The following is a 17985-nucleotide window of genomic DNA, read 5'->3' as shown; positions in this document are numbered from 1 at the left end:
TTCACCTCCACTTTTAAAAACACAATGGAGACTTTGAAATGTGCAGGAGATTTTTTTTGCTTTTCATACAAATATTACTCAGAGGTTTGTAACTTTTCTGAGTGATTGCGCTCTCGCGCATCAGTTTGTCATCTAGTATCTAGAAGATTGTTGCCTGCATTTTATGCCTCAGTTCCACTGGCTTAAGCGTCCGTGCCATGCCACGCCGTGCTGGACGCGTCCATCCTTGGACGCTTCCCAGAGCTTTTTTGTAAAACCAGGCCATTGTAGTAAGTCTGACCCTGGTGTGGGAGGAGCAGAGCGATTGTGGGTTTGGTTTGTTTCAAACAGAAAACACTACGAGCTATAGAGCCTAATGTGGAAAGGACTATTTTGTCTATTTTATTATTTATGCTTTACATGATTGGAGACAGCATAATAAATACACGTTTCTGTTAAGAGATATTAGAAATAGCTAAATGTGTATAGACAACATAACAAACATTACATTACAGTAAGAAAACGTTTCCATGTGCAACAATACATTTGCTATTTATTATTCTTGTTATTGTTATTATTGTATTCAAGATGTGCTAGTAGATATGTATTTTAAATGGCACACCTTACATGGCGTCTGAATAGATATTGTACACTGTATTTATGTCTCTTTAATCAGTCTGTGGGAATTAAGACAATAGGCTGAAATATACTGTACTCCAAAGGCTCCATGAAGCTCTTCACAGCTTCAGCACTACTGAGGATGTGGCTTGTGAGTCAGTATGGATTTAAGCTCACATGGCTACACATGACCAGAGAACATGGGCAGTAAAGTCCTACTCGGAGAGACTGAGGGAACTGAACCTTTTCACCCTGGAACAGAGGAGACTACGTGGGGACTTGATTCAAGTCTTCAGAATCATGAAAGGCATTGACTACATCAAACCAGAGGAGCTTTTCCAGATCAGCAGGGACACATGGACCAGGGGATACAAATGGAAATTGGGCTTCAAGGCATTCAAGAGGGAAAGCAGGAGAATTCTTTACACAGAGTTGTTACAATCTGGAACAAACTCCCCCAGCTATGTGGTTGAAGCGACAATTTGGGAACATTCAAAAATAGACTGGATAGTATCCTTGGATCACTTAGTTATTAATGGACACCAAACGAGCACGATGGGTCGAATGGCCTCCTCTCGTTTGTAAACTTTATGTTCTGATGTTCTTCTTAAAGTGAGCTTCTTTAACAGACTAGTTCTGCACTGATCATCTTTCTAGCACATTACAGACCTGAGCTAAAGTGAGATAATCTTGGGCTCAACCACTGTGATCTTGTGTAACACAGCAACTCCCACTGCCATGACCAAGTCAAGTTTCATAAAGTAGAATGAAAAATACTTGCTCTTACGAATTTTGTATTTTTAACTAATAACGTAAGCACATTAAGGGCATTTGGGGCACTTCTCGATTAGCCTGAACAATGGAAAGATCAGTGTCAAATATAGTTTATACATTGCGAATTTAGGTTTAAGAGGTGTAGTGTAACAGGATTTATTTATTTGTCCAATTTACAGTATTGTCATTATTAGTCATCTGGCTCTGTAACCATAGGCTTCTATTAAGTCAGTATGCAGCACAACACTTTAGAAGACTAAGTTCCCTTTAATGGGGGGGGGGGGGGGGGGGGCGGGGTAGAACATTTACTACTGTACCAATGTGCAATTTAAATATGTGAAGTCTAGTTCACTATGAAAAATAACAGTTGGAGTAAAAGTAGCAGCAAGGGTGCTGAATTGACATGGTGAGTTATGACAATGAGACTGTCTGAAGTTGATGAATGCTTACCTGTGCAAGTTCATAGTAGCCGGCCGAGCAGGCTAGGCAAAGCAGGCTCTCGCCCTCCTCGGTGTGCTCGTTCACGCTTCTTCCTTCATCTAAGAGTTTACGGACTGCATTGACATCCCCGTCTGAACAGGCTTCCGCCAAGCTACGGCTAAAAATAACCAAACTGCTACAATTACTGGGATTGTGATGGTGAACTTTCTTCATTCAAGGCTAGATTTTAAAACTTTGGAGACTAAGCCCTGATTGAGATGTGAATCCAATTTTCTTATAAAGCATTGGCGTTGTAAAGAGTTAACACTTGTACGGCACTACATCATGTGGTTGAAAAGTCCTGATTGCAATTGGCTGATGCTGTGTTTTGATGGGCTCAGGCAATGAAGGAGCACACTGTGTAAGCCTGCACTCTTCATTGCGCTCTTGTGCATTACATCATCAAATCCATTGGATTTTACTTGCAAATGGGAAGCATGTCTAACAGACGTGAATATAATACACAATCTAGAAAACTAAGCAATACCCTGTACTGAAACAATTGCCTCATTACTCTATAACCTATGGACAGGTGGAGCAAACTGCTTGACTGATTTGCATCTGTCTGGTATATAAACATTTAAAGACTGAGAAATTAACACCATCTACATTTGAAAGCTTTCCCTGTTTTCCATTAGTTTTTGAGACTTAAGATTCTTAATTATTTGTATTAGTACCTACAGTTGATTTCAAATTTGTATAATACAAAAATGTCATTGCTATTATAAATCGCACTCAATTTGAAGGGCAGACCTTATTTAAAACAATTTCAGATGTTAAGATGGGAAAATGTTTTTATTTTTTTTATTGATGCCATCATAACTTATTTTTACATGTCCTGTTAAGAAATGCAATATAAATAAGCAGGTAATGGTAAAAAGATATTTTGTGGGTAGATTGAGAATTAAGGCATGCTGGTAAAAGACAGGATGCAGCTACAAGGCTAAAAACAAACCTTGCTTCCTCTTAATCAGGTTCTCTCAATTGTGTAGGGTACAATTTGAATCCCAAAATAGAACCTATAAAATACCCATATAGTATCATAACATTGAGAGTTTTATGAGCAAGTTAGGTTTGATTGTTACAGGCAGAAATCAGACATACTTGGTAAAGGGATAACAGCTATACAAAAGTTTACATTAACATTGTTGCGTTAGAACAGTACAACTGAAGTAAGAAGTCGTCTATTTCTAGGATTACAATTCAAACTATGAAACAAAGGGTTACATTTTTTACCCCCACTCTGTCCACTGTGTGGAATACAGTGAACAATGCAATTGTTAATTGAGGCAGTAATATTTGCAAGTCACAAGCAGAATGCACTCATAATGCTGCTTTCTGTAAATATAGGTACTTTATTATGAAGCATACTAAAAGACTAATGTTACCTATTCAGTACAGTGTATAGTATGGCAACTTTATAGTGGTGGATTAGATCTAGCTCCCATTTCAAAACAACGTTTCCATTTCAAAAGTGACTATCCCAACTACTGGGGGTTACAGTGAGGGAAAAAAGTATTTGATCCCCTGCTGATTTTGTACGTTTGCCCACTGACAAAGAAATGATCAGTCTAAAATTTTAATGGTAGGTGGGTGTATTTTAACAGTGAGACACAGAATAAATACAAAAAATACAGAAAAACGCATTTCAAAAAAGTTATACATTGATTTGCATGTTAATGAGGGAAATAAGTATTTGACCCCTTCGACTTAGTACTTGGTGGCAAAACCCTTGTTGGCAATCACAGAGGTCAGACGTTTCTTGTAGTTGGCCACCAGGTTTGCACACATCTCAGGAGGGATTCTGTCCCACTCCTCTTTGCAGATCCTCTCCAAGTCATTAAGGTTTCGAGGCAACTCAAACCTTTCAGCTACCTCCACAGATTTTCTATGGGATTAAGGTCTAGAGACTGGCTAGGCCACTCCAGGACCTTAATGTGCTTCTTCTTGAGCCACTCCTTTGTTGCATTGGCTGTGTGTTTTGGGTCATTGTCATGCTGGAATACCCATCCACGACCCATTTTCAATGCCCTGGCTGAGGGAAGGAGGTTCTCACCCAAGATTTGACGGTACATGGCCCCGTCCATTGTCCCTTTGATGCGGTGCAGTTGTCCTGTCCCCTTAGCAGAAAATCACCCGCAAAGCATAATGTTTCCACCTCCATGTTTGACGGTGGGGATGGTGTTCTTGGGGTCATTCCTCCTCCTCCAAACAGGGCGAGTTGAGTTGATGCCAAAGAGCTCGATTTTGGTCTCATCTGACCACAACACTTTCACCCAATTCTCTGAATCATTCAGATGTTCATTGGCAAACTTCAGACAGGCCAGTACATGTGCTTTCTTGAGCAGGGGGACCTTGCGGGCGCTGCAGGATTTCAGTCCTTCACGGCGTAGTGTTACCAATTGTTTTCTTGGTGACTATGGTCCCAGCTGCCTTGAGATCATTAACAAGATCCTGCCGTGTAGTTCTGGGCTGATTCCTCACCGTTCTCATGATCATTGAAAGTCCACGAGGTGAAATCTTGCATGGAGCCCCAGACCGAGGGAGACTGACAGTTATTTTGTGTTTCTTGCATTTGCGAATAATCGCACCAACTGTTGTCACCTTCTCACCAAGCTGCTTGGCGATGGTCTTGTAGCCCATTCCAGCCTTGTGTAGGTCTACAATCTTGTCCCTGACATCCTTGGACAGCTCTTCGGTATTGGCCATGGTGGAGAGTTTGGAATCTGATTGATTGATTGCTTCTGTGGACAGGTGTCTTTTATACAGGTAATGAGCTGAGATTAGGAGCACTCCCTTTAAGAGAGTGCTCCAATCTCAGCTCGTTACCTGTATAAAAGACACCTGGGAGCCAGAAATCTTGCTGATTGATAGGGGATCAAATACTTATTTCCCTCATTAACATGCAAATCAATTTATAACTTCTTTGAAATGAGTTTTTCTGGATTTTTGTGTTATTCTGTCTCTCACTGTTAAAACACACCTACCATTAAAATTATAGACTGATAATTTCTTTGTCAGTGGGCAAATGTACAAAATCAGCAGGGGATCAAATACTTTTTTCCCCTCACTGTATGTCCATCTTAGCAATAGTATAAACCAGGGCTTTGAAGCATGGCAGTAGGTTTTGGCTCATAGTTGTCGCAAGTAAAATTGACTGCTACGTGCTACCAAAAGTTTCAAATATTTTCATGGTGAAAGCCTTAAATGAGATGGGAATGCCGTGAAGCAAATATTCTTGTTTTGTAGAACACGTCCAGCCTAAAACTCAAAGATTGTCCGTTTCCAAGTTTCCTGATACAACACAATCCTTCAGGAATTTAATATATTACTACATATTTTAGGTTTCATTTTAGTTTGAATACTTCTTCCAGTCTTTTTAAATCTTCATGGCATTCAAGCATTTGACAGATTTGGTGCAGGTGGAAAAAAAGTCAATGAAGTTTAATAAAAATATTTTCAGTATCAGGGATATTCCTTTCTTTCAAATTATTATCCAGTTAATTACTTAATTTGATCAGTAGCGCAGAGCTGGAGCAGATGCACCATATTGCATTTTATTATTGCAACACTGACATTTGCAGTTAATAAATCACTTTTTCAACAAAAAAAACTAAACAAAAGCAATATACAAACTGGTATTAATACAAAAAAAACTTATATTTTTGCTATTTGTTTTGTTATTGTTTTTTACTTCCTTGTTGAATACAATTCACCTGGAATAAAGGAATCAGCCAAATAAAATAGTATCCCTAATGACACTTTGGCAATGGTGTCTAAGGATACTATTAATCAGCTTCATTTGCAATAACATAACATACAAGATTGCGCATGTATTCTGTCAAAAAGTCTTCTTAATGTGTTGAAATTTGCATATTAAAATTACAGCACTCAAAAGGTGTTTTTTGTTGATGCTGTACATTTTATTTAGTACAACTAATGCACCATAGGTTTAAGTGCTGTTTTCTTCCATTACATGTGGTAATAAAAGTAGATTCTAACAGACATTTTCAATTAGCTGGTGGTTATGTGTAAGACAACAGAATAAGTCAGTCACTTAACATGAAGTCCCCAAATGATGCATCTTCCATATCTAAAGGGCAACAAAACTTTACTAAGCATTATAGATTAAAAAATAAATACTAAATATTTACATTAAGCTACCTATGCTAGTATTTGTGTATGGTCTAGAATGTTTGGATAAACAAAAAGTTGGTAACCATGTCATCATTTTTAGTGCAATAACTCAATTACTAAAAAAGCGATTAAGGCACTGACAATTCCTGACACTGCAATAATGGTTTACTGGCATTTTTGTGAATTCAAATTGATATCCAATCATTCCTCAAATGCTGCAATCCAGCAGGTTTTATAAGTCTTTTAGACATTACCTACATTAGTTGGAGAAAGAGGTCAACTAAATTGGCTCAATGATATCCAATTAACTAATTAGGAACTTGGGTGGAATGAGAATCAAATTACCTGACTCTGGAGGAGCAGATCTGAAGAACACAAGTGGACAGGACACACACAGCTCAGTGGAATCAACATAAAAAAAAAGGCACTAAGAAACACCCATCATGGTACATTAAGATGAAGGTCATGATGAATGGGGCAGGGTTCTGGGGAAGATGGAAGAAATACATACTTGTCTGCCTGGCCAGCGTTGAGCGTGTTCTCTGCTCTCATGCGGGTGAGGGCGGCCGCGGCCTCGTCCAGTGCACAGCTCACAGAGGATGTCAGTCGGCGCAGCACCTCGGGATCTGCGAAGGCTTTACCATCGGCAGTCGACAATTTACCAATCCCTTTTGTTATGTTCAGCAATCAGGTTAGTATGAGCATCACACATGGAAAAGCAAAAAACAAAACAAAAACAAACAAAACAAACAAACAAAAAAAAATACCCAGCTTGGGTTAATGCACAAACCATGCACTGTTAGTTTTCAACACTTGTGCCATCAACACAACCTTCCTCCCACACCCATCCCTCACCTGCCCCACCCCACCAGCACCCCACACCCACCCCCAAAAGAACAGGTCAACACCACAATATTGAAGGGAAGGAGTCAAAGGTCTTGATTGGACACAAATTTACAAATTACTCTTTAGAGAAAAATGCAGTTTAAACAAGTGAATTGTGATTATTCCACAGGTTTTAGAAGAGCATTTAAAGCTGCTGAGTGCACTGCATGTTTCCAGCAACAGTAACAGCCTACTGCCATTATCAAATGTTGGAAAGATTACCAGACTAAGCACCTTCAAGCACTGAGAACAATGGTGTTTAGGAATGTAAATCGGGATAAAAATCACATACAAATTGTGACAATACTGGTGAAATGAAGCAATCGCTGGTACAGGTGCTACTGTCATGTATTGTTTTAACCATTCTTAAATGCCAAACTACAGATTTTATGTATATTAGGCTTCCACTCCCTCCTTCTAAATTTTATTTGAGTCCAGCTGAAGTGACGTATATCTTGTTTCACCTGCCCACACCACCCAATGCTAGGGCATTTGTTTGGCCAGGCAGGCTGTCTTATCTGAATATCACTGCAGGAAACCCTATCCATTAGGTTTTATAAGTCTCTGAATCTGGTTCTCCTTAAGAACTGGGAAATGCTTGACTGGTGCAATTAAGCTAATCGTCAAATTAGCTATGTCGTCAAGAGCTCAGGTGGAATGAATAACTGAAGACTTTGGACTGCCAGTACTACAGTGGTACAGCACTGCTCCACCTAGGAATCCCACTGCCAGATCCCAGGGTAAAAACCAGGCTGGTTACTCTTCGACCAAAGCCAGGAATCAGGAGTAGCAGCAAAACAATTACTAAACAAGAGGAACCCTTGACAAACCGTTACACCATGCCACAAGTAATTTGTACTCAGATTGACATCAAAGCCCTGATTTAAACCCTGCATTGCAAAATCACTGTGAAAAGACTTATTGCACACTATTCTTAGGTCAGTCTGTGGCTGTGAGAAGATGGGAAAACAGCTGAACAATAATGGAGAGGGCAAAGTAGGAGCATGACTATTTCCGTTACTGAATCTTTGTGCCTGCCTACTCTAGAAACATGAAGAACAATGTTGTACAAAAGGCAAAAGATTCCCCAAAATAATTTTCCTTAAGATCAGACACAGAGCATTATCTTGTTGATTCGTCCTTCCTAACCCCTCCATTTGACATTACAGAACACCTGACTGCCCAACGCAGGTTCCAAGTTCTGTCAGGCAGCCATCATTACAAGATTAAATGCCCAATGGGGCATCAGGGCTGATTTGTTTACATCGGAAACAGATATGTGACCTATTAATTTCCAATTCACATATTTGGCACTCGGCAGTCCACAGCAAGATTCCGTCTTCGCTCCTCAACCCTTTGACAATCCATTAGCACTGCTTATCACCAATCGACGATTACAATTGGGAGGGCTACAGGACTTTTCTGACATGCATAACCTTAAGCAAAAATGTACATCGAGGAACCAGCCCTAAATGCAGTGGTTCCCATTAATAAGAACATAAGAAAGTTCATAAACGAGAGGAGGCCATTAGACCCATCTTGCTAGTTTGGTGTCCAATCATATCTAAGTGATCCAAGGATCCTATCCAGTATTTTTAAATGTTCCCACAGCTGACTATTATCTAAGTCCCTTTGAAAAGCCTGTGCTGCTGAGATTGTATCTGCTGAGCCACCTATTTTAGTATCATCTGCAAATTTGACAAGTTTGCTAACTATCCCAGAGTCCAGATCATTAATATAGATTAGAAAAAGCAAAGGCCATAATTCCAATCCCTGTGGAACTCCACTAACAACCTCACTCCAGTTAGAAGCAACTCCTTTAACTGACACCCTCTGTTGGCACATCCCCTGTTCTAAGTGTCATTTGGAATATTTGAGATAGTGGCCTAAAAATAGTTTCCCTCATTTCTTTAACTACTGTTGGAAATATACCATCTGGCCCAGGTGATTTGTTTGCTTTTAATTCTGCTAGTCCTTTTAATACCTCCTCCTCATTTATCCTGATCTCTCTAAGGGTTTGACTGGACTGATTGTTAACCTGTGGCATGTTATCAGTTTTTTCTTCTGTAAAACCCTCTGTGAAATACTAATTTAGAACATAACAATTAGAACAATTTAGAACATAATTTAGTATAACTATGGCAGCCTGCCAGTTTCAGAATGAAGCCAAAATATTGTTTGACTCTCATAATAAAAATAAAAGATTGCTATGTGCTTTACAACATCGCTTCAGCAAAATAGCTCTCACTCTCAGGCAGTCAGCCTCTCCCCTTGTGCACAAGATGATAGCAGGCCTTCGCGATCAGCAACAAATGCGGCGCTCAGGCTAGAATGCATTTTGAGGAGACAAAATCATTTGAGGTAATTGTTAGGGATGTGCTTGACAAATATTTTGACTATCGATAATTCCACTGCTGTTGTCGACGACTATTCAAATAATTGCACCCCTATAAGACAATGTAGGGAAATGGCACAACAGCAGAAATAAGCAGACCTGTCAACCCTCACGCATCTTGTGTCAAGACTTGAATTATTGTTTGCCGATATTCTTCTGGTCACAATGTCAAATTAACTATAGGGTGAAGGGTTAAGGGTCCAAAGGGTTTGGGAATTCCATGGAAAGGTTTACTGGTTTTTGAGTTTCCATAACTACCAGGAAATAAAAGGCCTGATCACATACTGGCACTGTACTGGTCAACCACAATGAAGTCACTAGACCATCCTGGCAGCCTTCCGCACCATCAGTAACAGACTAGACTGAGATAGAAAGGGGCAGGCCTCATTTTCTTACACACATACATACACATATATACACACACACACACACACACACACATATATTATATATATATATATATATATATATATATATATATACACACACACTCACCTAAAGGATTATTAGGAACACCTGTTCAATTTCTTATTAATGCAATTATCTAACCAACCAATCACATGGCAGTTGCTTCAATGCATTTAGGACAATCTACTGAACTCCAAACTGAATGTCTGGATGGGAAAGAAAGGTGATTTAAGCAATTTTGAGCGTGGCATGGTTGTTGGTGCCAGACGGGCCGGTCTGAGTATTTCACAATCTGCTCAGTTACTGGGATTTTCACGCACAACCATTTCTAGGGTTTACAAAGAATGGTGTGAAAAGGGAAAAACATCCAGTATGCGGCAGTCCTGTGGGCGAAAATGCCTTGTTCATGCTAGAGGTCAGAGGAGAATGGGCCGACTGATTCAAGCTGATAGAAGAGCAACTTTGACTGAAATAACCACTCGTTACAACCGAGGTATGCAGCAAAGCATTTGTGAAGACACAACACGTACAACCTTGAGGCGGATGGGCTACAACAGCAGAAGACCCCACCGGGTACCACTCATCTCCACTACAAATAGGAAAAAGAGGCTACAATTTGCACAAGCTCACCAAAATTGGACAGTTGAAGACTGGAAAAATGTTGCCTGGTCTGATGAGTCTCGAATTCTGTTGAGACATTCAGATGGTAGAGTCAGAATTTGGCGTAAACAGAATGAGAACATGGATCCATCATGCCTTGTTACCACTGTGCAGGCTGGTGGTGGTGATGTAATGGTGTGGGGGATGTTTTCTTGGCACACTTTAGGCCCCTTAGTGCCAATTGGGCATCGTTTAAATGCCACGGCCTACCTGAGCATTGTTTCTGACCATGTCCATCCCTTTATGACCACCATGTACCCATCCTCTGATGGCTACTTCCAGCAGGATAATGCACCATGTCACAAGGTCCAATCATTTCAAATTGGTTTCTTGAACATGACAATGAGTTCACTGTACTAAACTGGCCCCCACAGTCACCAGATCTCAACCCAATAGAGCATCTTTGGGATGTGGTGGAACGGGAGCTTCGTGCCCTGGATGTGCATCCCACAAATCTCCATCAACTGCAAGATGCTATCCTATCAATATGGGCCAACATTTCTAAAGAATGCTTTCAGCACCTTGTTGAATCAATCCCCGGTGGGGATGGTGTTCTTGGGGTCATTCCTCCTCCTCCAAACAGGGCGAGTTGAGTTGATGCCAAAGAGCTTGATTTTGGTCTCATTTGACCACAACACTTTCACCCAGTTCTCCTCTGAATCATTCAGATGTTCATTGGCAAACTTCAGACGGGCCTGTACATGTGCTTTCTTGAGCAGGGGGACCTTGCGGGCACTGCAGGTTTCAGTCCTTCACGGCGTAGTGTGTTACCAATTGTTTTCTTGGTGACTATGGTCCCAGCTGCCTTGAGATCATTAACAAGATCCTCCCGTGTAGTTCTGGGCTGATTCCTCACCGTTCTCATGATCACTGAAACTCCACGAGGTGAGATCTTGCATGGAGAGCCCCAGACCGAGGGAGACTGACAGTTATTTTGTGTTTCTTCCATTCTTCCATATATACACATATACATACACACACACACACACACACACATACATACAAAGAGCTCTGGAACACATTAAGAGACCATTGCAAATTTTTCTTAAAATCAGCATCTCTACATGCAGCCATTCCATTGTCTGTTGAATTCCAAACACAGGCACATTTCATTCTAGTGAATGAGGTACTGATTAGGTGATCACCTGAACCAAATCTTATTTAATGAGGAAAAGTATAAAAAAGACTGCTGTGGTTATCACTATCCTCTTGCAATAGGACCAGCTGGATGGCAAAAGCAGTGCTAGTAGTATCTCAAAAGTAATTGGAATTAAAAAAAAAAAAAAAAAACTATTGACCATGCCAAAAAAGTTGAAAAGGAAAGCCATTTCTGGCTTTACTGGCAGAGGGATACAGTGAGCGTCAGGTTGCTTTCATCCTTAAAATTTCAAAAACAGTGGTTCATAAGAACAAGGTCAAGCAGCAGACATTGGAAACAACAAAGCTAAAGAGGGGGCAAAAACAACTCTCCACTGACCAGGATGACCACCAACTCTTTGGAATTTCACTCAACAACCCTAGATGACATCAAGTGACCTACAAAAAGAAAGACAAACGGAAGCTGGGATGAAGTGCACTGTGAGGACTGTTTGAAACAGGCTCCAAGGGGCAGGGAATGAGAAGCAAAGAAGAGCCAGGCTGAGGTTTGCAAAAGACCATAAGGATTGGACCATAGAGGACTGGAGTAAGGTCATCTTCTCTGACGAGTCCAATTTTCAGTTTTGCCCAACACCTGGTCGTCTAATGGTTAGACAGAGACCTGGAAAGGCCTTCAAGTAACAGTGTCTCTCACCCACTGTGAAATTTGGTGGGGGAGCGGTGATGATCTGGAGGTGCTTCAGCAAGGCTGGAATCGGGCAGATTTGTCTTTGTGAAGGACACATGAATCAAGCCACGTACAAGGTTGTACTGGAAGAAAATGTGCTTTCTTCTGCTCTGCCATTGTTCCCCATCTATGAGGATTGGTTTTTCCAGCAGGACAATGCTCTATGCCACACAGCCAGGTCAATCAAGGTGTGGATGGAGGACCACCAGATCAAGACCTTGTCATGGCCAGCCCAATCTCCAGGCCTGAACCCCATTGAAAACCTCTGGAATGTGATCAAGAGGAAGATGGATGGTCATAAGCCATCAAACAAAGCTGAGCTGCTTGAAATTTTGCACCAGTAGTGGCATAAAGTCAACCAACATCAATGTGAAAGACTGGTGGAGAGCATGCCTAGACGCATGAAAGCTATGATTGAAAATCAGGGTTATTCCACCAAATATTGATTTCGGAACTCTACCTAAAGTTAATATTACTATTGTGTTGTTAAAAAAATAATGAACTTATTTTCTTTGCTTTATAGAAATGTTGTCAGTAGTTTATAGAATAAAACAAAAAATGTTAATTTTACCCAAACACATACCTATAAATAGTAAAACCAGAGAAACTAATAATTTTGCAGTGGTCTCAATTTTTTCCAGAGCTGTATGCAAGTATTCCTCCAAATATGTATTACTGAGATAATGTAAACGGTTTCCTTCACACTTACTGCAGAAAGTCTGAGCCTTAATTTACTAAAATGGTCATCCTGTGTAGAATGAGGAAAAGTCTGTGTGACGTGAACGCACCCTATTTAAACAAGCCAACAGAGTGATGCATAAAGTTAACGATAAAAGAGTGAAATAGAAGAGTTGAAAAACTGACTTCAACTGCAGGATTTAATAAAAAGCTGTTTCAGAATCATAGGACATTAAGAAGTATTTGATGTAAATCAAAAGACAGTCAGTATGCAATTTCTAAGTGAATATGTAAATTGGTGATGAATTGCCAGTGATGTAGGACACTTTCACAGGATCCCAGGTTGTTGATGACGTCCTCCCACCAAGGGTCAGTGAGTGGCCACCACCAGAGGGAAGACCACAGCCAGCAGCACCATTTTAGAACTGTCTGATCTTCCTGCTGCTGTAAAAATTAGGTGCTATATTGCCTGGAGTGGAAGCTACCATTAGACCTAGGACTCAACCCATGGAACCCCAGAAATTTTAGAGTTTCTCCTCTGTGCCTAATGGTTTATGTTGGTTTATTTTATTTTGTTGTTATAGGGCTCTATAAAAAAAATGGTTTAAATTATTTTCCCACACGATATTGTCACAGCCTTTTACAATTGCAAGACATTTTAAGTGACAATTAAAAAAAAGTTTACTTATACAATATGGGCATCTCCCAAAAAGTACTGAAAAGCGGACACGTACATAACTGAATAATTTGGAATTACAGCTGCACCCTGACCAAAAAGTATTTTTAAATTAAAATTCAATCCTTTAATTTTCATTCATAATAGTTTAGCAATGTGAGCTGCAATGCCAAAGCCTTAACATTAGCATACATGTGGCAATATTTTCATAATAACAGTGAAATACAAAATGTATTATACTATCTGGCTAGTTAATTTAAATAAATCAAACCAAACCAGTCTACATTAATCCGAAAACATACCTGTGCATTCAAATGAATACAAAATAAATTGCATATATCAGCAATAGCTGGCTATATTTATATCGGAACACATTAAGCAAACTAAGGTTCAAAGCTTTGTTGTCGCTAACTTGCATAACTTATTGATGGCACCATATTTGCTCCCAGTGTATAAGAAAATAACGTTTGATTTTGAAGACTTGGATCAAGTCCCCACCGAGTCTCCTTTGTTCCAGGGTGAAAAGGTTTAGTTCAGACCAGAACCATGAATTCCAACGCCGACCAGCCCACTCTGATCACTGATTGGGTTAGGAAGAACTGTCACTCAAACCTACTGGAGCAATGGAGACCCATGATCCACGCCTCCCTGTAAATCCCACACTCACGGCACAACAGTGTCAAAACCCGTAAACGAAAAAAATTAATCGAAAGCAAAGAAACTGGCGGCAAAAGCAAAGATTGCAGCATCGCTTTTTTTGTTTACAATATTTTTTATTTTGAATTAATTACTTACATTGCACAAGGAAATGTTTTAAATACATTTATTAATCATTTTAAATATTTCAAATTCAGAAACATGGGATTGAAAGTGGTGACGTGCCGCCCCACTCCATTTCACCCGTGTCAGAGGTGGAGTTGCACCTTGAACGGATTTTAAAATGCCGGAGCAGCTCTCTGGTCTGGTGTGCTCTGGCAGCATTACAGCCCTGGTCACCTCTGTAACAATCACAATCCCTTTTTTCTGAAAAATAACATTTGCACTGTACTGAGGATGTGAAGTGAAAACCTTTTATTAAAGAAGTTAGGATCGCGTGTATTTTCAGTTTTAAGGAACGTGCTTGGGTGATCTTTAAACAAATATTTCAAATTTATGCCTGTGCGGATTACAGGCATTTTTTACACTTGTCCACAATTTTTTTTTTTTTTTTCATGAATTGCTATTGACCTTTCGCAAAAGCCCCGCCCACCTTAGTTACTGTTGCTACGCCCGTCAAGCTGCGCTTCTTTGTAAGCAGTAACTACTGTAAACAGCAAAGCATGTAGGAGAAAAGTAGCATATTACTGGTCGAGGCAAAAGGGACTGCAATATGCAGTGGAAGGATATGTTCAGAATATTCAAATCAACAAGAAAGGGGACACAACAATAATTGAATCACAAGCATACAGATCTCAATCAAAGAATGAGAAACACCATAAACTAATCCTAAGCCTTGTGGACCAGTCATGCTCTTGCACTGCTGGGTAAGTTCTGTTTATATAGCTATTATAGAAATCTTTTATCAGTCAACATCATCCTATCAACTTCAGCAGAAAGTCACCTCTTAAAATTAAGCCTACGAGCAGTGGCGTGTCCAGAAAATGTTCATTGTGGTGGTCAAGTGGAGGCATAGGGCAAATTCGGGGGGCGGCTCACAGCGCTCGTAGGAGGGGCCGCCAGCCTCATTTCAGGGGGAGCTAATGCCACCCCAGCCCCCCTTAGACACGCCCCTGCCTACAAGTGCCTCAATTTAACAAGCTACTATTACAGGTAGCTAGCTATCTAGTTAACGTTAGTAGTAGCAGGTTAGTCGTATTAATGGTCATGTTAGCACAAATAACTATAATGTCAGCATTCGATAACAATGTTGTCCAACGCATAATTATGTATAGATGTTGACAAAAGCAAAAATATCCCCCCTCTAAACTTTTGAGGTACCTGCTGTCGGATTTGCAGGTGTCGTAGGCACACAGTTTCAACTTTTTGAGCCTTAACGATGAAAGCTTGATGGACCTTCAAGTAGTGACCTGTTGCTAAGGTAGGATTGGAGAAGGACCGTTTGAAGGTGGGGTTGCAGTGTTGTAACAAGCAGGCATATACATAAGCAGATGAGATTTGAAAAAAATATATATTAAAATGACTGGCAGGATTTTCTGGTTTGATGTATCAAGTATGACATGAAAATGTACTACTATTAGTGATTTTAATATGCTGAATAAGTTGAAATTGGGCATATTTTCAAAATTATACATAGTTATCCTACAATTGAAATTCAAATTAGACTTTGGTAAATGTTTTTTTGATTTTCAACTGCCCAGCAGCAAAGGAGCCACATTGGGATTTATACTAGCACAGGTTGCAGCTGGCATGTGTGCCTACAGTTTCAAGTTGTATGTCACAATGGGTAATTCCATAGTGACTGACATCATGTCAACATCTCACGTCTCAAAGGACTCTGAGATTGATTTACTTTAAACCTGCATCTTCATATGAAATTAACTTTAAAAAAAAAAAAAAAAAAAAGCACACCTCGCAGCCACTTGACACTTCATAACTTGTTGATTTGTACAATTTTGACATGACTCCTCATAAAATGATGTCCTGGCAGGATAGCTATGTAGATGGCAACTATCAAGGCTTTTCAAAATTAACTTTCACAATTGCTTATTGGATTTGGTTCTTGATTAAAACCCGTCCGTGGTCTGTTCTGGTGCAACTGACATTTATAGCAGCAATTTTCATGAGGACACTGTTGACATTTACTGAATGACCTTTTAGAATTGTATTCAAGGAGTCAAGCCAATCATACACTTGTATCAAGATTTCTGGTAATAATCCTTACTTTGTAATTGACTGCAACACCATATTTTTCATTCAGTGCAGGGTTTCCCCTTGGCCAAGGGAAACCCTGGAAAAATATACACACTGATTTAAGGTCTGCTGAAGGTTACTGTGTACTTACGGACTATGAAGATTATCATTGAAAAATAAACTAAGCATGTTACAAAATGTGATCAAGCATTAAAAAGGGATTAGTTAGCTGTGAAGCATGATGACGAAGCTGTTTGCAGGGCTATACACTTCTGCTCCAGGGGACTCGAGTCCTGTTTTGTTTTCTAATTAAACTCCCAATTGCCCTAACCATGTACTTAGACTGAATTCCTTTTAGCTTTTTAACTCATTAAGATTTTCAAAGTGAAATATTTTTATAACATGAACTCTGGAAAGCTTTTGCAGCTGCAATCTATGAAAAGAGCCCAGTTAAGCAAGACATGTTTTTATTATAAACTCCAATGGTCTAACTTAACCAGAAGAGACAGAGTCCTGCAAAATACTCTGTGGGAACTCTACAAGTGCCTTTAGAGAGATGTAGAGGCACATAAATCACACGAGTAAACTGGAGGCAGGTGGCCTAATGGGCTTTGTATTGCACTTTCAGTTTTGACTGTATCTGGGTGGTCCATCCAGGGCAGGGCCAAGCAGAGATACATTTTAATAGGCCTGGCAAATGGGGCACACTTGTGTACAGCTCTCCTGCCAGACCGTGTATCCAGTTAGCACAGAGAGCCTCTCATGCTCATACAGCTAGGTCTGCTGTAGTACACGAGCTGTGAGTCTGGATTACTATAGAGAGCGATTAGCGCTGTACACAAGAACAATTGATTCACATGCAACAGCAGCAGCTCTCAATGACTCAGCACTGGCTTTTTTCTGCCATTATGCAACTGAGCAATTACAATCCCCCCCCTTTTCAATATGGAAATAAGAAATATTCTATTTATTAATAATACTTTTCTTACATTTTTCCTGTTTTTATTGAAATTTACACAGTTTAATGTCTCAATGTACACTGAAATTAAAGCATTAAACAAATAAGGGAAGTGACCCAATTAAGCCCACGTACCATATAAGCCCACTTGCTCTTTAATTTTGAAATACAAATGCACAAAGTTGTTACTGCCATGTTTAATTTTTTATTTGTATTTCTTTTTATTGTGAACAAATCACATTTTGTTCTTGAGTTATGCATGACTTCATCCTGCCACTGTGTAGCAGCATTTTTAGAAGTCGCCCCAATATTTAGCTTTATGAGGGGGCCTCCCAATAAGCCATTTTTCTTGCATTTGGTGAGTGTTGATAAGAATTATAAAATAGAGATTCATTAATCAAATGCAACCTTGTGTGCTCAATTTACTTGGTATTTAAAAGCACTATTTTGTATTTGAAAATATAGTTTTCATGAGTTTCCGGAGCCAGCATGGGACTCTGTCAGAATGATGGTGAGACAGATGCAGTAGAACAACAAAAATTAAGAAACTGTTGATGACCATAGTAAATCAAAACATTTGATATGCTTCTTCAGATAAAGCAATATTTAATGTTCTATCAATTATTATAATCTACAAATTTAATTGTTTTTGTCATATGGGC

The 17985-nt window shown here is 39.7% G+C and overlaps 1 protein-coding gene across 7 annotated transcripts in view; it reads right to left on the bottom strand.

Annotated features, from left to right (window-relative positions):
• The window catches only part of ankhd1 (ankyrin repeat and KH domain containing 1), a 165101-nt gene that overhangs the window by 91750 nt on the left and 55366 nt on the right, over positions 1-17985 (bottom strand). For 3 of the 7 annotated variants that reach the window (XM_066716409.1, XM_066716403.1, XM_066716405.1), the window contains exons 3-4: positions 6500-6656; positions 1822-1984 (exon numbers count right to left, since the gene is read on the bottom strand). In XM_066716409.1, coding sequence (XP_066572506.1) covers positions 1822-1984; positions 6500-6656 — 320 coding nt within the window. The remainder of the gene's footprint in view (positions 1-1821; positions 1985-6499; positions 6657-17985) is intronic. The other 4 variants (XM_066716404.1, XM_066716407.1, XM_066716406.1 and 1 more) reach the window with 3 other exon arrangements.

This window comes from Amia ocellicauda, chromosome 11 (assembly GCF_036373705.1).
Source record: "Amia ocellicauda isolate fAmiCal2 chromosome 11, fAmiCal2.hap1, whole genome shotgun sequence".
NCBI lineage: Eukaryota > Metazoa > Chordata > Actinopteri > Amiiformes > Amiidae > Amia > Amia ocellicauda.
This window is presented reverse-complemented; position numbering and strand designations above follow the sequence as displayed.